General features: G+C 40.9%; 1 protein-coding gene across 1 annotated transcript in view; it reads left to right on the forward strand.

Moving 5' to 3' along the window:
* DAAM1 (dishevelled associated activator of morphogenesis 1) overlaps positions 1 to 19,864 on the forward strand; it is a 177,974-nt gene extending 158,110 nt beyond the window's left edge. Inside the window, exons 18-25 of the mRNA XM_065940564.1 lie at positions 1,916 to 2,022; positions 3,836 to 3,924; positions 4,746 to 4,914; positions 8,129 to 8,236; positions 10,096 to 10,156; positions 12,969 to 13,100; positions 15,561 to 15,731; positions 17,203 to 19,864. Of these exons, the coding sequence (XP_065796636.1) occupies positions 1,916 to 2,022; positions 3,836 to 3,924; positions 4,746 to 4,914; positions 8,129 to 8,236; positions 10,096 to 10,156; positions 12,969 to 13,100; positions 15,561 to 15,731; positions 17,203 to 17,412 (1,047 nt within the window). The 3' untranslated portion in view covers positions 17,413 to 19,864. The remainder of the gene's footprint in view (positions 1 to 1,915; positions 2,023 to 3,835; positions 3,925 to 4,745; positions 4,915 to 8,128; positions 8,237 to 10,095; positions 10,157 to 12,968; positions 13,101 to 15,560; positions 15,732 to 17,202) is intronic.
* The last annotated feature ends 248 nt before the right edge of the window (positions 19,865 to 20,112 follow it).

The following is a 20,112-nucleotide window of genomic DNA, read 5'->3' on the forward strand; positions in this document are numbered from 1 at the left end:
GAAAATCCCATGGACAGAGGAGCCTGGCAGACTGCAATCCATGGGATTGCAGAGTCAGACACAGCTTAGTGACTGGGCACACACACTACTAGAAATCTTTGCTTAGTTCTCTTGTCAGCATTTCAAACACTAAATTCATCTTCTCCTCACCCACCCTCCAGCCTTCTGCCTGTTCCACTCTATGTACCTCCTTGCCTGGATCGCATCCTTTTGACCTTCATTTACCACAGTCAACAAGTCAGGCCAATTCACACCACCCCCCCCACCCCAGTAGCTTTAGAACCTGTCCATCACCCATTCCAAGACACCATTATCTTACCTAGATTACTGTATCAACAGTCTAATCACAAGCCCCTAATACTTCTGATCCTTTCTGATTTTCTCTATTCTGCAGGCAGAGTGATCTTTTTAAAGTGCAAACTCATCCCCCCCTACTTAAGATTTTATGCTACATCCCATACTTTCAAAATAAAGACTGAATTTCCTATGAAGCCCTAGCTCCTCCCTGCCCTCCTCCACTTCTCCCCTCCCCCACTGCCATGACAGCTGCTTCTCCTCCTTTATAAATGCTATGCTGCCCATTCCAGACCTCAGCCCATTGCAGACCCCAGATAAGCACTCTGCCGGGAATATATTTCCAACCTCACGTCATTCATCTTCCTCTCTGTAGTTCCACTTCTGTTTCTCTGCTGGCGGTACCCAGACTGACTGCCTTTTCTGAGGTCCCTTAGTTAAACCCAACAAACATTTGAAAGTCTGCTAAGTGGACCACCCAGTGCCAGCACTGAGTTGTGGGGAGGACTCTGGGGCCCAGAGGCTCAGTGTAAATTTTTTCTTTTAAAGTCTGAGAATATTTGATCTAGAAAATAGCACACACACACACAGGCCTGGGCATACAAATACATGTTTGTGCTTTTAAAGGAAATTAGACACAAACAGAAGTGCTTTTTCAACTTGAAGTATTTATCGCTATCTCTTCTACATTCCATGCTTATTTCTTCCTCCAAAATAAAATATGGAATCAAAAACCTTGCGAGTCCCTCTGTGTCCCTCTCACCCAGCTCTACATAGAGCAAACAATGAGATGGAATTAGATGAGCCAAAGAAATAAGCAAATTGATTGGAAAATACACATAGCATTACTCATTCCAGCATGATGTATAGAAGAAAAAAAAGACAGCTGGAAGTCGAGACCCAGGTTCTATTTCTAAAGATCACATGCACTTGTTTTATAATGCCGGGGAAGTGGCCTAATCTCTCTGGAACACTGATGTATCATCTTCTCATGAGAGTATTGAATCTTCAGGGTCCCTCCAATGGTCTTTGTAAAGTAGGTCTGGGAAAGAACTTCTCAATTCTGATTGAGAGGCATTAAAGAACAGATAGGCACCAGAAGTGAATCTTACACCAGTTTAACTACTTTCAAGTAAAAATAGAAAGTTTTTTCCCCCCATTTTGATTGAAATATACATCACTATAAATTTAAGGTGTATGGCATAATGGTCTGACTAACAAATTTGAAATGGTTTCCATAATGTTAAGTTAGCACCTGTCATTTCATATAGATAAAAATTTTTTAAAGCAAAAGCTTTTCTTCCTTTGTGATGAGAACTTTTAGGATTTACTCTCTTAATAGGTTTCATATATATCAAGAAGCAGTGTTAATTATATCCATCATGTTGTACATTACATCCCCAGTACCAGTTTATCTTGTAACTGGAAGTTTGTACCTTTTGGCCACCTAAATGGAAAGATTTTATCATGTCTGTGGTATCTTAACAGTCACCTATGAGGAGAGCTTATAAACTAAAAATTAAAATTTCATCGTGGGACAAATTGAACTTGAAAGGGTGAAAAATCAGGACAAGAATTTTAATTATAAACCTCAGTTTTAATATTTGTGTGTACTTTCTAGCTCTTGAAATTTGTTCCCGAAAAAAGTGATATTGACCTGTTGGAGGAACATAAACATGAACTGGATCGGATGGCCAAGGCTGACAGATTCCTTTTTGAGATGAGCAGGTGAGTTTGAAAATGTTTCGAAAGCAAAGACGCCCCTGGCCTTTCTAAGGAAGTGAAACTTTTTTGATTCCTGTTGAATTATCTGGGCCAATTAACCTGGCTTAACTTGAAGTCTTTTTAAATCCACCAAATCTCCTCAAATCTGAGTTGTGTGGAACTTGACTGTTCTGTTTTTGTGCGTTTTTACCCATGGGTAAGCCAGGGTCAGGGTTTCTTCACAATTATCTCTATCTCTGGGCCTCTGACTCATGTACCTTGATCTAATCAAGTTAACTTTTCCTGGTTCCAATCAGCATCATTCTTCTCACCACTTTGATCTCTTGGGATTCTAGTTCACTCCTCCTTGTACTTCAACATCTCAAGGTTGTTATAAAATAGAAAACAGTGGACAGAGTCAGAGGTAAGAGCCTGGAGCCCACATAACTAAATAACCAGGGCCTAGATGTCAAATCGTGACACTTGCAGACATCACTAATCAATCATGGCACTCTTCCCACGGAGCCTTGGCAAGCTTTCTCAGCCCTTCTCCAGAAAGCCCCGCGGCAGCCTCTGCTCCATAATTGAATTTGGCATGTGAGCTGAGTCGATTTGCCATCCCAGGCCTAGCGAATTGATTCTGCATTAGGCAAGGACCAGTGGTCCTGAAACTCTCAGTCAACCTCAGGACAGAGCGCCTCCCCTGAGTGCTGACGGCCTGCGTGGTGGCCAAGGTAATCATGCCTCTCTCTGCATTTCTGCTGTGTCTGAACTTATTTTTGTTTCATCCCAACCTGCCATTTCATACACTACTGCAGAATAAAGGATGGTTTTGAAATTTTGACAGGTGTGCATTTGTCCCTTTGTGTGGACAAATACATGAGCACAGGAGCTGCAGTAGCTGCCCCTTAGTAACTGTCTAGGTCTTTGCATGCATCTTAATCCTTCTATCAGCACTGCCAGGAGGGCTGTTAGGCAGGGAAATATTTTCTGCCAGCTGATGGAGGAGTCGAGATTCCTGCTCAAGGTCACTGAATAAGAACAGAACCTGGGCTGCATGTGTCTGATTATATGGCATAGTTTGGGATGAGGGCTGATCCCTGGTCCTCCTAAACTGAAGTTTCCACTGAAGAGCAGATCAAGCAGTGATTTCGGAAGGTCTGGCAGAAGTGCTCACTCTCACCCACTCAGAAACACCAGGCAGCCTGTCTTGGTGGTGGTCGGAGGCCAGTTCCCTGTTACCTCTGGGTGCTAGTTGCTCTCCTGGAAGGCAGAGCTTTCCAGGTCTGAGGGGCACAGAGAGGGAGCCAGCTGTGAAGAAAGAGGAAGGTTTGGGGACATGAGTGGGGAGAGAGAGTGTAAGGAAAGAAGCCTGGAGGCAAGTTTTACCCCACAATTCTGCCAGAGGCAACTTTGTGGAAAGCGAGGCAGCACAGGAGGAGGGCAAGCGACAACCTCTTATTTGCCTCAGAAGAGGGGAGTCTACATTTTCATTCCTTTTTATCTCTTTTCTGTTCTTAAGAGCTGCTGGGACTCTGAGGAAGAGAAGGGGGCTTCAGTCAACAGCAGTTAGCTCCCAGTTTCTTTTAGCAACTGCCTAAGCTGACCGGAGCTGAGGACCTGCTGCCCTTGCCGGAACATGGCCTGTAGGGCAGTGGGAAGTGGGTTCTGCAGGCATAGTTGGGCTCAGGCCCTGTGCCTCTGTCCAGGAGAGGAACTCTCTGGGGGGGAGGAGGGAGAAGAAGGGGGAAAGGCAGCACCGGTGCTCCAAGGTGCCGTCACCTTTGAGGGAACATAGGTGTATTAAGTGTTCATTAGTTGATGCTTGCTCTTGCAGAATTAATCATTATCAACAAAGACTGCAGTCGCTGTACTTCAAAAAGAAGTTTGCAGAGCGTGTAGCAGAAGTGAAACCCAAAGTAGAAGGTAAAGTCAAGTCTCTCAGAATGGAAATGCTGTTCATCCCAAGTGCTCATGTCCAAGTGCAGTGCAAGTGCATATAGTCAATAGAATCCCTTTGGTGTTTTTTTTTTTTTCCCTTGAAATCTGTTGGAATTCTGGCAGATAATTACTTAAGGTCTGCACTCCACTTGCTGTCCTAGCCTGAGTCCTGGAGCTCACACACAATCCCTGGGTTTTTGCTATCTGGGTGTTGGTGAGGAATTTGATTGCTACTAACACCAAACGTACAGTTAGCTTTCTTGCAATGGGGCCTTACTGGACTTTTCTAAAGGAAGATTTGAGGCTGGTAGGTGGTTTGATTATGAGGCTGTTCAATTTTTAGCTGTTTGAAATGTGGGCAACTGAAGAGTGCAGCACAGAGTGCAGGCTGGCCTTGGGGCCCTGCTGACACCTGCCCACTGTGACATGTCACACGCTTGCCCAGTTTTTCTGCTGGTGAAATTGATCAACAGTCCTGTGATCTGACTCACACCAGGCAAGAGGGGGTTAGCAAAGGAATGTGGAAAATGCAATCAACGCTCTATGTATTCCTAACTGCTTATGGTTGGTGAGTCAACCAAGAAAAAGAAAGGCTGTGATTGTGCCTCTGGGTCTCTTGAACAACCTGAACTGACTCTCCTGGCCCCCTCGTGTCTTGCTTCTGGTATAGGTGTTCAGAAAGTGCTCCCAGATAATCTAATGACCCCATCTTACATCTTTGGTATCTGTTATCAGGTGTGTGGATTTAGGATGAGTATCACTGAAAAGTCTTGGTTGTAATAGTTTCGTGTATTCTTGTTTTGAAGCAATTCGTTCTGGCTCAGAAGAGGTGTTTAGGAGTGGTGCCCTGAAACAGTTGCTGGAAGTGGTTTTGGCATTTGGAAATTACATGAATAAGGGCCAAAGAGGCAATGCATATGGATTCAAGATATCCAGCCTAAATAAGATCGCCGACACCAAATCCAGTATTGACAAGTAAGTATGGAGGACCTGAGTACTTAGGTCGGGGCTCAGCTTTGCACCTCTGGGCCTCCTGACACTCAAGTGTCTGGTCTGCACTTCTCCTTCTCATCCTTCTCCGACACTGATCCTCTCTTACCTCAGGACCACGCGAATCCCAAGTTCCCACTGGGCCAGTTATCCTTCACTTTCATTCCACAAGAATATCATCTAGTCCAAGTTTTTTGTGTTTGAGGTTTTCTCAGGTAAACATTTTGTATCATGTAATATGTGAAAGGCAAGTTCACACACCGGAAATATACAGCTAGATGAGTTTTCACAAATTGAACACATCTGTGTAAGTAGTGCCCAGATCGAAAAACAGAACATTACCAGCATCCTAATAGTCTTCTCGTGACCTCTCCTAATTGCTACTCCTCCACAAAGATAAACTAACAGCTTAGGCTAGGATGTGAGGCTTGCTGGCTTTTTAGATTGTGTTTTCCTTGGTACTTGGAAGCGAGCAGCTGTATGCAAAGATGAGTGTATACATGCGTTCTGGCTATTGATGTTCAGCTGCTCACCCCAAGACTCATTAAAATGCTTCCTAGAAAGTGTGTTTTAAGTAAACAGATTTTTGTTAGAAACACCAGGATATGAAAATGGACTGGTGTCTTTTACTGGCAAGGGCATTACGCATATTAACTCTAGCTTCTCTGAGAACTGTGGTTCTCTAAGGTTCTCACTGTCTTGGGAGGAATTTGTTTCTAAGGTAAAGTTCTCTGTAATCTGAATTCTTTTTAGAAATACGGCGGTTCACCCTAATTATTCCCAACCAGTGAGCTTTTTACTCTGTATTTTCTATAGGATTAGTGAAGCATAGCATAATGGCAACCTTGAATCCATCCTATAAGAAATAAGCAATGTGTTTAGTTGTAAAGCTAAGCCTTATTTTTGCATTGTGTAGAAATAGATTAACAAAGGGCAGCTGATATATTCTCTCACCACCACCTTATTTTTCATGGAAGCACTTGATCCTTTCAGAACCCTTTCACATCTGGTTGTCACAACGGCCTGTGAAATCCCCAGGCCAAGTGCTGTATTGCCTGTTGTCAGATAAAGAAAGGCAGGGTCAGGGTCAGGGGTCTCATTTAGCTTGTCTGAGGTCACAGCCAGCAAGGTGTTTGGCCTTACAGGTATTTGACAACTATTCTGGTGGTCTGCCCATAGCTTTCCTCTACCAGCAGGCAGATCTTATTTGAAGGTTGTCGTAGGTAACTGCAGCATCTTACTTGCATATGAAGAGCAGCCATCTTTTAGGAAAGGGAGTTCTCTTTCCCTGGGCTTATAGGTTGGGGCAGAAGAAAACCCTCACCACCAGTCAGTCTTACCCTCCCTCCACCCCCCACTCCACACACGGTGTGTGCACACATAGCATGCCCTTAATACCCTTTGCACCCCACCCTTCCAGCTTACTGATAACCTGGCACTTACTACATGATTATCTATTAGTTAATATAAAAATTTCTCCAGTACACAATTAGCCTTTTCAAAACATTAAAAGACAAAACCATTTCTGATCTTTTTCTTTTTCCTCTTCACTCTGCATTATAGGCTTGTTTATGGTAATGACCAGAGAATAAGCCAATGTAAGATGTTTAGTTATTGTTTTTATTATTCAAGAATTTACATTCATTCAAACCAGGTATTATTTGGATAACAGACAACTATAGAAACTCTGATCTCATTTTAAGTCTTTCTCCACACAAACAAGAAAAGGTATATATGATTAATTAAATACATTTATTTCTCTGAAATAGTGAAGGAAAACAGCATTAGTCTTTCTCATGATGGGCTCTGGAGTTTGCCCCTCATGCAGCCAGCACATGGCAGACACACAGATTCTGTGAATGGCAAAACTGAAATGGAACAATACAGCTGAACATCTGCAAAATAAGTGACAAGAACTATTAGCTACTGTTTTTACTTTACTGAACAATGGCCCTCTAATTATTGAGAGCAAGAAAAATAAGAGGAAATTTTTTTCCATGTGAGCCAGTTATCTCAGAGGAATAGGATTGCATTGACTTCTAGGAAGCTACAAGGGTAACCAGAAATGGTTTGCATTGATATGGAAAAAAATTGTCAACTTTGCTTCACTTTAGTTGCTGGGGAGACTGTTGTGACTTAGCCTTGTGAATTACCAAACTGCCTAAAAATTATGGAAATGGTTTTTAAGCAATGTATTTGTGTCCTCCTAATTATGGTAACTTTCAACAGACTAAGTGGTTCTTGATAGTGGGAAGTTTTTAAAATTACTCAGCCTGGCTCCCACTTCATTCCAACTGATGAATCCCAGGTTGACCGAGGCATCTGGGGTTCACGTGATTGTAGTGTGCATTGGAGTCGGGGACAAGGGGACCAGACTCCTACCGCGTGGCCTCATGGATACGGTTATCGGATGCCTGCCTTTTCAGCCCAGGTCAGTCAGGGTTCAGCCCTGTCAACACTGAAGAGGGAGCCAGTTATGCAGTTAGGAGCTGAAGTGTTGCTAAAATTAGGCTGCGAGGATATCATACCCATGATGGCACAGTCCTGCACCAGTTCCAGACCCTGCCCTGAAATGGGGGCGGCTTCCTAACTTTCCAGCCGCCCTTTGCTACGCAGCAAAACAGATGAGGTCAGAGGGGGAAAGAGAAAAATAAATGAGTCTAAAGGGGAAAATGTTATTCCCCAGACCAGAGAAACCTTAAATGAGAATTCTTGGTAATTCCCATCAGTGGGTCACTGCTCTGTACTTTCAGACTTAAAAATTAACCGTCCTCTTTCGTGCATTAGATAGACATCCCTCACCCCCCACCCCACCCTGCTTTGTCCTGAACTGGCAGGGCAGGCCTCATCTTTGGGTGGATACACTGTGAAGGGATGTCCCCACTGGCAATGGTTCAGACTCATTTTCATCACTCATTGCATTACCCAGATTTGGAGGGGTCCTCATTACGGGCCAAAAATGTAATTCTCATCCCCTGCCCTTCTGTTTCAGAAGATGCGTGCTTCTTTTGACATCTATTTATGTAAATCCCATGAAGACTCTCCTCTTATCCTTTTCTCTTGAGAATTCCTGCTTTACAGGAACCTCCAAATTTTAAAAGTAATGTAGGAATATAGCTTTCTTTTGGAATCAGACACTTGAATATGCAAATCATATGCCAATATCAACCATGTTTAATACTCTCTCCTCTAACTGTAGGAACATTACACTTTTGCACTATCTCATCACTATTGTGGAAAATAAATACCCCAAGGTTCTCAATCTAAATGAGGAGCTGCGGGACATTCCTCAAGCAGCAAAAGTAAAGTAAGTACTAACAGTGAATCATTTCAGCTTTTCAAATCCCTTGTCTGTGCTTTAGCCATTGAGATAGTTAGTGTTACCTTAAGAGGGTCCTTCTGTCTTGCTTTCCCCTGAATACTATATGAAGTAGTTTGAATCATTTCCAAGTCACCCAGATGTATTACATAATTTTGAATATGTGCTAACACACTCCCTAACTCCCACTGCACAGTTTGAAAATCCAACATGTAACTTTATAGTTGACCCTTCCTATTTGAGTTCCTCCATATCCATGGTTCCACATCTGAGGAATCAGTCAGCCACAAATCACTTAGTCCATAATTACTGGGAAAAAGTTGTGTATAAGTGACCCTCCCAGTTCACACCTGTGTTGTTCAAGGTATTGTTGAACATATTCTGTGAGCATATGTTGTGTATACTGTTCTAGCTGTTTTGGAATACTCCTGGATACGATTTTTAACTTCTGCAAAACCTAATTTTCTGAGTTATGAAGATACAAGGAAGAAATGTGGTTTCACTAGTAGTTGGAAGGGGTGGTTCTCTTAAAATACAGGTGGGGGCACCCTTGGTTAAATGAGGATATGAGGATATGTCATTAAGCAAATAGAAGTGCTGCAGGTCAGGGCGTTGCTAGTATCAATTTTCCCAGGTGCATACACTCCCAGAAACCAAGCAGCCTTTTAATGGAAAGCAGTCTTTATGCAAATGAAGGAATACAAATAAAGTAGAAAGTCGCCAAGTTTTCCCCATAAACTTCACACCACTTTTCAGAGACCTCGTGAGAAGCAAGGAGACCTTCCTTGCTGCTCTTCCTATTGCACCCAGCTCCCCTCCCCCCTTTAAAAAAAAATACTTTAAACTGCATCTTTTTGCAGTCATTTTGAAAAATCTGATGAGCAGCCTAATTTTTTCCTCTGTAGAGTTTGGGAGAAATGTACCATGATGTAAGACATGAAATTAAAATGTGAAGGTAAATGAAGTGTTGGTTAATTTGTTTACATGTGAATTCTCTGTGAGAATGGTTATAATCTCTAATGTTTAAAGCCATCAAATAAAAAGCATTATGAGAAAAGTCTAGGAAACCTTGTTTTAGAAAAAAGTCAACAAAAAGGAAAACTAGTTAGTGAAACTTTAAGAAAAATCATTTTTGATTGAAATGTAGGCTATCACCTTGTAATAGTCATACTATCAGTGAAAGTGAAAGTCGCTCAGTCACGTCTGACTCTTTGCAACCTCATGGACTATAAAGTCCATGGAATTCTCCAGGCCAGAATACTGGTATGGGTAGTCTTTCCCTTCTCCAGGAGATCTTCCCAACCCAGGGATCGAACCCAGGTCTCCCACATTGCAGGTGGATTCTTTACCAGCTGAGCCACATGGGAAGCCCTCATACTATCAGAGTTTTCGTGGAAAGCAATACAGTAATGATGGGCACAGCACACATGATTGTGCCTCAGTTCTCTCTTTCCCTCGTCCAAAGGAAGTCACACGTGGGAAGAAACTTATTTCTACATACAGTAATTTGCTTAAGTGAGATTTTTGTGAGATTAAAACATGTCATATTTCTATTTTGTCCTTTTTAACCAATATCCATATATGGATGTGTATATATCTCGTACCTGCTGACTATGGAAAACAAGAAACATAATCCCATACCTAAATTTCATAAGTTTAAAATGTTGCTGCCTTTCTGTGAGATCTGAATGCTGAAGGGAATTTTAAGCATTTAAAATGAATTTTAATTTAAACATTTTAAACAATATAGTGTGGATGCCCAAGAATGAAATATTTAAACTCATCATACATTTAATGCACAAGTATAAATCCCATGTTAGTTACTAAAATGCTGCCATTTACAACAGCATGACTGAGCTGGACAAAGAAATAAGCACGTTGAGAAGTGGCCTGAAAGCAGTAGAAATGGTGAGTATCTGTTTCTTGTTCTAATTCCCAATCTCCTCACTACTGTGTCCAGCGGAGGAGTTGCCATGGCATGCTGGTATGCTTGGGATAAACATTTACTATTAAAAATAAAATGCAAAAACAGAGAAGCAAAGGCAGACTGTATTTAGCCTGGCGATACAGCAGCAGGCATCACGGGACCTGGGACACTGGACCCAGAGTTCTACCACTTTCCTATCTGTGATGCAGGAGTGTGACCGTGGACTGGGCTAGAGACTCTTCAAGGCCTCCTCAGTGTCCTGTTCTCGTGATAAATGTTCCCTCTCAGTAGAGCAATGGGACTTCTCTGTTGTCTTTGCGTCGGCCCTTTGGAGAGTATGCATTGAGCACTTTGAGGGTACAGTCCATTTTCAAGGTGAGGGGATCACGATGCCTCAATGCTCGCCCTCCGCATGTTACAGTGGCCAGGAGCAGCCAGTCCAGTTCACCTCCTGTAAAGTGATGACAAAGGTGCCTTTCGAAGGAAGGTGGTGATTTAGGTTAGCTTGGGCCTTCGGGAATAGCTGGCATGTGTGGAGAGGAAGTATCTCTTCTAGATGTGATGAATTTTGAGCTGTGGCTTAGAAGGAGGGTAGAGTGAGCTTAGGCACAGAAGGGAAGCCATCCCAAGTCTATGAGATGACCTGAGTCTGGGCTCCATGGAAGGAAAGCAGGTCAGCGTGCTGGAGGAAGAGGAGCCAGTGGCCTTAACCACTGGCTTAAGGCCAGTAGCATAGTGCCACTGAGGGCATAGTGCCTTGTGGGTACCACATGGGGGCTGTCACCAAAACAGCCTCGCTCCCAAGAGCAACCAGGGCTCTGGCCTGGCCCTTGGTGCGGGAGGCTGGTTTACAGGCAGTTCAGGAAGGTGCCCCACAGATCAACTTATGGGTAACACCAAAAGGACCGTCCTCCTGCTTGTAAAACTGCCAGAGAAAGTAGTTGGCATCATTAAAGAAGCTCTAATACAAATTCAAGTCACGATGCTAATCTTTTCTGTTTTTGATAAATTAAGGAGCATGTGAGGTTTTTTTTTTTTTTCCTTTTTTGGAGGAGGGAGAAGAAAGACCTGGGGGGTAGGTCACTGTTTAAAAAGTGCAGGAGATGAACTGAGTGCACTATTTTCCCCAGCCCCTGTGGCTGGGAGACTATGAAGGAGCATGGCGCATGGTCCTCGGCTTTCAGAGGCCACACAGGGTAAGGGTTTGGGACAAAGCTTGTTTTATAGCTTTCACTCTGCTGCATTTCCTCCCAGTGGAAAGCTTTCTTGAGACTACCATGGCAGTTATGACAGCCCTAAAGTCTGATAATGGATGCTCTGACCCCTACATCCGAGCTAGTTCAGAACAAGGCATAAGAGAGAGGTCCCGAGGAAGTTATGTGTTTGACGGACTTACTAAAGGTCATTTTGCTGAAATCTCTCTAGTCCCTGGGTCATGTAGACTGTAACACACTCTTCATAGGAAAGGACCTACAGCAGCTTCCTCCTACCCCTGGCAGCTTAAGTGTTAAGAGGGAGGAAATACTGGGGGGCAGATTTGAACCTATCCAAATATTCATGTGTCCCAACTGTGCTTTGCACAAATCAGTCGTACTGTTGGAAAGGTATCAATGGTGGACTTCTCATGAAATTATGCATTCATGAAACACTTTAAAATTGCTTTCACATCTCTGTACCTCACACATATACTCCCTTTCCAGCCCTAGTACTAGAATTGTGGCAATTTCTTTTAATCAGAGCAAGTTCCATAAAAGTTTCCACTTTTATTTCACTTGATTCCACTGGTAATATGTATATTGCCTGCCTTTTGTGAGTGAAGAAACTAAAACCCAGGCTACTTGCCATGGATAAAAATCAAGTCAGTGGTTGAGCTGAATCGACCTCTAGCCTGTGACCTCTATTCTCCTGCTTGTTAGACTCTCTGCCATAGCAGGTATGGAAGAAAATAGAGATCCAGAGTAAGTCAATAGATATACAGAAAAGTTGTTACTGAGACCCTGGAGTTAGAGATTGAGTTCAAATTTTGGCTGTATCACTTATGGACTTCTTGACTTTGAGCAAAGAATCCCTCTGAACCTCAATTTATGTGTCAATACAGTTGGCATAATAATTGCACACTCATAGAGGTTTTGTGGGATGAAATAGGAAAATGCATCCTGACAATGGTTAAAGTTATTATTGAAATGAAATTTGAATAATCTGTGTTCATCACATGGTAATGAAGAGGATGGCTAATAAACACAACACTAATACCTCTACCTGCCTGTTCACAAAACCCAAATGGTATGGATGAGAAGAAAAATGGCATTATGGTGCCAAATGCTACAGCTGAAATTCTACTGACCTAGATATTAAAGCTTAGGAAATAAGTAGACTTGGCAGATACAGAAAAAAAGGGAAAAAACCAAGACACCAGAGTTCTGAGCACAGAATATCTAACAAATTTTCTTGCTTTTAGTCACAAACCCTTTTAATCCAACTTGCTGTCCATTATTTAACATATTAATTTTATCCAAATGTTAATCTGCTTATATTCTAAAGCCAGTATACAAAATCCACACCAATAAAGTACTCAGATGACCGGTTAAATTGCATTTTGCAAATGTCTTTGCACACATGGGCATGACTCTGGCAGGGTGGGCAGAAGCAGAGCAGGACACGAACTATCATAAGATGTTTCTACAGTAGTTTTGATGTGTTTGCCATTCTGACATATTAAATTTGAGGCATAAGGAAAATGCATGCATCTGCATCTGAAGCCTGCATTGACACTATCCACCCCCTGTGTTTAAGGAGCTGGAATATCAGAAGTCTCAGCCCTCACAGCCCGGAGATAAGTTTGTGTCTGTTGTCAGTCAGTTCATCACTGTAGCCAGCTTCAGCTTCTCTGACGTTGAAGATCTTCTAGCAGAAGCTAAAGACTTGGTAAGTTTTCCCTTGCACTCTGAGTATTGCTTGACAGGGATGGTAACTTTCAGGTATTACAATTACTCTTTCATTTCTAGGACTGTGATCAATTGAAACACAGACTTTCTAACTGGCCTATGTTTCTTTAGGTTAGTAAGACCTTGGAGTATCTGAATGGTGTTAAACCAGTGAATACTGTGACAGCTTTTTCTTGGTTATTATTGGCCCAAGGCCTTGTGCTTCAGAAACGTATAACATGCTCTCCTTACAAGAGCAGATGAGAGACAGGAGAACAGGGTGTTCCCTCTTTAAATCTCTACTTCTAGAGATTTAAACTTACTAAATGCTGGCACTTTAATTCACAGCCTCGTCACAAAAGGTATAAATAGGACTTTTAAAATGAATTTTGCTATTACAAAATCTTGTTTTCCTGTAAAGGAAAAGTTTTCATTGACAAATACCCAACACCTTAAAATCCCGCTACCCCATCTCACAGTGTCTCTCTGGTTATTTCCTTTTCCAGAATTCACACACATTCATATTCACGTGCCCATTTCTCGTTAATAAATGACAGCAAGCAGCTACCCACCCACCCTATTGAGTTCGTCCATAGTGCCCACTTTTCAGCTGTGACAACACTCTTTGCTTGAACTTGACTCTTGCCCTTGGAACTTGAGTAATGAGTCTCATTTTTCTGTGGTCCCCTGTTCAGTTGTAGATGTGGATGATTTTGTATGTAAGTGTACACACACACTGACAGAAGCGTGTGTGTTCAGCAGCAGACTGTGTTAAGATACACTGGCTCATTTCAGCATGAATCCCCACCTCCTGATACCCCCGACTGGTGTTAGCAGCCTCCACTGTGACGGCCCCCACCCCAAACCAGACAGTACAGTACCTACTTCATCAGGGGCTCAGACATTTTCCTAAGAATCCAGTGAATAGTTAATTTTTTATTTACACACACCCTACTTTTTTTTTAATGTTAGTGTGGGAACTTTAGTCTGGGACTAGTTTTCTTCAGATTTCCAAGACCAAAAATATACATGACTTCATCATCACTAGAATTCCTAGATAAAAAGATCATTCAGGATGGCTTGAAGTGCATGAACTTGAATGCTTTTGAAACGCAATTGCAGGCTATCTATTGCTGTTTTGTTCATACCAGAACTTTTAGAAATTAGCTTATAAAAATCATGGAGCAAGCTAAAGCACTGTGTGTGGTGTGTGAAGAATGTTGTATTTTTCTCTAAAGAGCTTAGTTTCTAATACAGTAGCTCCAAATAAGTAAAAGATTAAGGATGCCTCAGTGAAAAGTGGTTAAAGAATATTATTATAAATTTAAATATATGAAATATATGTATAATTGAGAACTGTCTTAAGAATAAATGTTGAAAATATTTCCTTTATGTAGATAATATTGCCAAAACATCAGAGAAACTTAATATATTAAAGGCAAGCAATGCAAGAAAAATAAAAGCAATTAGACTGTGAAGTATTTATGTAGTCCTCCCCAACCTAAGAGTTTCTAACTATGAAGAAAATGAAAGAGCTGGAAATTTTTAAGTAGTTGATATGGCATAAGGAGTGAGAATTCATTTGACCCTGAAGCTAGAAACACCATCCTTTGTAGCTTAGGCCTAATAGCATGAGATCCTTACAGAAGGAGGTACAGTTCTTAAAAACAACTTGACTGGCATTGAACAGTATTTGGATGGCCAAAATAACGCTAAGACACTTGAAAGCATACTATCTCAAATTATGAAGATAAGTGCCAAAAAGAGCTAAAAATGGAAATGTTAAAGACTGGCTGAGCTGTTTCATTACTATATATATTTTTTCATTTAATTTTTTAAAATTATACCTTAATATTTTGCATTTTAGCTGTTTCTAAAAGATTTGCCTTGAAGGGGGCACTAAAACAAAGGTTTTGGAATAAAATTGTATTCTCAGTCATGAATTTTGGGTTACCTTAATGATTCCATAGTCGGTGATTGTTTTCTAATTGAGGCCCAGGAAATAGAGTAATACCAGCATTATTTATGATTAGGAAAAGCAGCTGATTTTGATATTAACCATATGGCACCAATAAATGATATTAAACTACTTCAAAGAAAAGTTAATGGGCTAAGTTTCCTTACCCCTGCTGAGTTTCCTATTAGTTTTATACCCCGAGCACTTTGTCCTCTGGTATTCTGCTTTCTTGTTTTTTACTACTGTTTAGTTAATAAGAAGTCATAGGATGTAATCATAGATGTTAAGCTGAAATGAGGTGAACAAGAATAAATGGTTTCCCAAAATGGTGGAGTATTAAATTTTTTCCTTTAGAAACGATTAGATATGTTTAGCAGCCAAAGGTAAATCCAGCGAGTTATATTTGACTCAACTGGAGCTTCAGCCCCTCAAGAGAGATTGATATTTATGTGATCATGGTGTTCTCTTGAAACACTGAACTTCTTAAAACCTTCTTTTTCCCAGTTTACTAAAGCAGTGAAACACTTTGGGGAAGAGGCTGGAAAAATACAACCGGATGAGTTCTTTGGCATTTTTGATCAGTTTCTTCAGGCTGTGTCAGAAGCCAAACAAGAGAATGAAAACATGAGAAAGAAGAAGGAGGAGGAGGAGCGCCGAGCTCGCATGGAGGCTCAGGTAAGAGGGCAGGTGATGGGCCAGTCCCACCTCCTGGAAGTTCTCCTGCTACGTCTCCTTGGTTTTTAGGAAGCACTCCAATATGCTAGCAAGGAGGGGGGGCATCAAGCCCTCTCTAGAATGCTACTAGAGTTTAGTCAGTAGAAAGTTTCTCTTCAGCAATGTGACAGTCTATACCCAAAACCTAAAAATCTATATTCACATCCTTTGATCTGGAGTTCCACTTCTTAGAAGTCTTTCTCAAGAAATAATTCTACATTTCCACTAAGAGAACAGCACTCTTTATAATAAAGTCCTAACCTGGGACAACCTAAATGTTTACCAACTGGGCAGTGGTTCTAAATGATGTTCAGTTCAGTACGGTTCAGTCACTCAGTCGTGTCTGACTTTTTGTGACCCCATGGGCTGCAGCACGCCAGGCTTCCCTGTCCATCACCAACTCCCAGAGCTTACTCAAACTTGTGTCCATTGAGTCGGTGGTGCCATCCAACCATCTCATCCTCTGTTGTTCCCTCCTCCTGCCTTCAATCTTTCCCAGCATCAGGGTCTTTTCAAATGAATCAGTTCTTCACATCAGGTGGCCAAAGTAGTGGAGTTTCAGCTTCAGCATCAGTCCTTGCAATGAATATTCAGGCCTGATTTCCTTTAGGATGGACTGGTTAGATCTCCTTGCAGTCCAAGGGACTCTCAAAAGTCTTCTCCAACACCACAGTTCAAAAGCATCAATTCTTTGGCACTCAACTTTCTTTATAGTCCAACTCTCACATCCATACATGACTACTGGAAAAACCAAAGCTTTGACTAAACAGACCTTTGTTGGCAAACTAATCTAAATGATATAATAGCTACATAATGGACTATTTATGCAGTCCTCAAAAGTCATGTCTGTCTTATGTGAGAAAGCTTACAGAATGGTTTCCATATGAAATATTTTTGTGTAAGGTAAGTGTTGATAGTGGTGAGATATACCCCCAGAAGGTTCATAATGGTTATTTCTTGGTAGAATTAAGGATTATTTTCCCCCTTTTATTGGAATATATACATTTTATATAATATATGCATATTATTTGGATCTTAATAATTGTAACTCTTGCATAGTGGGTTCCAGGCATCCATGCTAGAGAGAGGCTAATAAGCCTGTGATGTCAGGCATGTGGCCTGATGAGCATTTGCTTTCATCTGTCTATACCATCAAAGAAACCAATATTTTTAATTAGAATATCATGAGGTTTGCCCAGATTCTAGACAGTGGGAGTCTCATTACAAAGTGGTGGTCCTTGTTTTCATTGCTCCTCGTTTCTACAAGGAGCCCCCTCACATAGCAGTCACCCACTTGTGGCAGCCAAGGGATTGGCAGCCGTTGACAAGCATGGCATGACAGAAGCACTGCCATATCCGGTGTTCGTCTCCACTGAATACAACATACAATATTGTCTTGACACTTCTCTAAACGGTTGCTTTCCATTTGCAGCTCAAAGAACAACGTGAAAGGGAACGGAAAATGAGGAAAGCAAAAGAGAACAGTGAAGAAGGCGGAGAGTTTGATGACCTGGTTTCCGCTTTACGCTCAGGAGAAGTGTTTGACAAAGACCTTTCCAAACTGAAACGGAATCGCAAGCGCATCACCAACCAGATGACAGACAGCAGCCGGGAGAGACCGGTCACAAAACTTAACTTCTAATTTCCCTTGAATACTTTTTTAGAAAGCTCATTAGCAGCCCTTTGAAGTGACTAGAAGAACTTTTCATTACACTGCCTTGCAATCCAAACAGTGGCAATTTCTCCTTTCATCTGTGAGTGAATGTGTGAACATGTGTGTATGTAAATGTATGTGTGTGTATATATTAAGAAATGTATATAGAAGTCTGAGTGTTGTCTGGAGACCTATATGTTTGGTTAAAAAAGAAAAAAAATCTATGTCTATGTATGTGCTCAGAACCCCTTTGTGTATACATTCATATTGAGTGTGGCTCATCTTCTTCCCCTGAACACCATGACTGTTCAGAAGCACAATACTGTCTCCTGAAAAAGATATGGAGACATTCCCTAGAGTAAAAAGAAAAACAAAAAATAAATATAGCTTGAGAAATATTTTATGGTTTCCAAGCTTGATATACTTTGAAATTATTTTCATTGGTGAAACTGGTGTTGAAAAAATATAGATTTCAAATGGTTTTTGATAGTTGATAAGTTCGATGCTGGTGCATTGCATCAGTAATTGACAGGACCAGCTTAGAATTTCTGACGTTGGTGTGGGGATGCAGTCTGTAAATGTTTATGGAGAACATCTTGCACACAATCTGAATTTTGTAGAATGTCAATCAGAGTTCTTTTATATGTATAAAACCTGGACATCAGTTTCCCTCCCTAATTTCATCGAGTTCTCTGCCAAGCACTCATGATGATTTCTTTACATTGCTTTTGGAAAGAACACTATTTATCTAAATGCAATCCATGCTCTTGTTAAAGAACAAAATTACCATAATGTGCTTGTTTTCCTAACAGTATAGAACTATAAACTTTCAAATTTCCCACCCAAGACCTAAAAGAAAGAATTCTCTGAAAGGATAAAAATGATGTTTAAAAAAATTTTATGGGGTGCCTTTTTTTTTTTGTATTTTCTGTTCTGTGGGACAAGCTGCATCTTCTGTAAATATGTTTCTGAACTAAAGAACACTTAGTAAATGCACAAAATGTCACCACCACCAACAGAGATGCCAAGATCTATTTATCTCTAAGTATGTTGGAAGTGGTTTGCTGTTTATATGTTGTCATTTTAAATTGTGTGTCAGTAACGCTACCTGTAAAATTTCAGTCCAAAAGATAAAGCTCTCAGGGAGAAATGAATAAAAACAATGAACATTAGAAAATAAAATATAGATGCTTACCATTAACCTACCAACTCTTAATATCCTTAAATTATATGATATATACAGAGGACTGTTACTTTTTTTTTTTTTGCTTTGGTTTATTTATTTGCCGTAGGGGAGGGGGGCTAAGGTTCTCTATTTTCTTTCCATCAATCCTGTTGTGGTTGGGTTTCCTGTGGAGAGTAGTTTGTCCTATTGCACTAGAACATTATTTACGCACTAAATTGAGTTTCAGTCAATTAACGAATATTTATTGAAACACCTACTATGTGCCAGGCATTGTAGGGCTACAGTGGTTAGCAAGACAGAGTCCCTGCCCCCAGGGAGCTTATGCTGTAACGGGGACAGTTAAGGGGCAAACAGAATACCAATGTGTGTGCTGTATAGGAATCGTGCTATTTAAAAATAATTTGTATAAACTATCATGCTTAGTGCAGGGGGCACGGTCTCTGCACTACGTGAAAGCTGTGAAATAGTGCTCTACGAGTTGGCAAGAGCCGCGGTTTTACGTCCTTCCCCCTCATTGCAAACTTAGCGAATTTCTACACATTACACAGAAGTAAATGGCTAGCAAACAAAACAGTCACAAATATATAGCAGACGTCGCGCTCCCCCAGCTCCTAGATATCAAAGTCTGCAAGTATACTGTGTCGAAGATGCAGACAGAGACTTGGCTCAAAAAAGCTTGGAGGTGAGGAGAGGTGGGGTACGCTAGTGGGGTTTGTCTATTCCTTAACTAAAGTGCCTCTATATATATTCTTTTCTATTTAGAGCAGGGGAAATTTGATCTGGCTTGAGTTTGGGACTGTCTTTTGAAAATGGCTTTGTTTTACAGTTTAAGGAATGGGCAAGTGGAGGGAGTCACATAAAGGAGAAATTTTGTGTAGCATGTTCCTCTCGCCCTTTGTAATCATCCTTGTTTTGATATGGCCATCCTGGTAGGCCTCCTTTGCCATTTCTGTTTTTCGTTTCTTTCCCCGAAAGCTGTGTGCAGGTCATTCCATGTGCCATTGTTGGAAAAAAGAAAAAAAAAAAAACACCTACTTTTAGATTGGTGCTGGTGTAAGTAGCCACTTTTTCTCTCTTGGGTGTGTATTTTAAAAGTTTTTGTTTGTTTTTTTAAATTAATGCCAAAAAGACAAAGCATTATAATTTGTAAACTTAATTATATGTCTTGTATCTTATTAGTTTAGTAGTTGGAACCACTTAGTCTTTAGGTGCAAGACTGTTGTTACAGTACCAAGAAAAAAATGTTGTATGTGTTATGAGACTGTACATTTTTTTAAAATAGCAATATGCAATAAAGAAATGAATTCATTACGTGTATGTATATGCTTTCTTGGAGTTATTAAAACAGCAAACTTCTTTGCACTTTCCACCATTAAATTTAAATATTGCAAGTCACTGGTTAATTAGGAGTAATATAAACATTCATACTGGACCTCAAAAAAACATAGTTTTCTATTGTGGCAGCATTCAACACATCCACAGACCACCAGATACTACCTCTT

The sequence above is a fragment of the Muntiacus reevesi genome, chromosome 7 (genome assembly GCF_963930625.1).
Source record: "Muntiacus reevesi chromosome 7, mMunRee1.1, whole genome shotgun sequence".
Classification (NCBI taxonomy): Eukaryota; Metazoa; Chordata; class Mammalia; order Artiodactyla; family Cervidae; genus Muntiacus; species Muntiacus reevesi.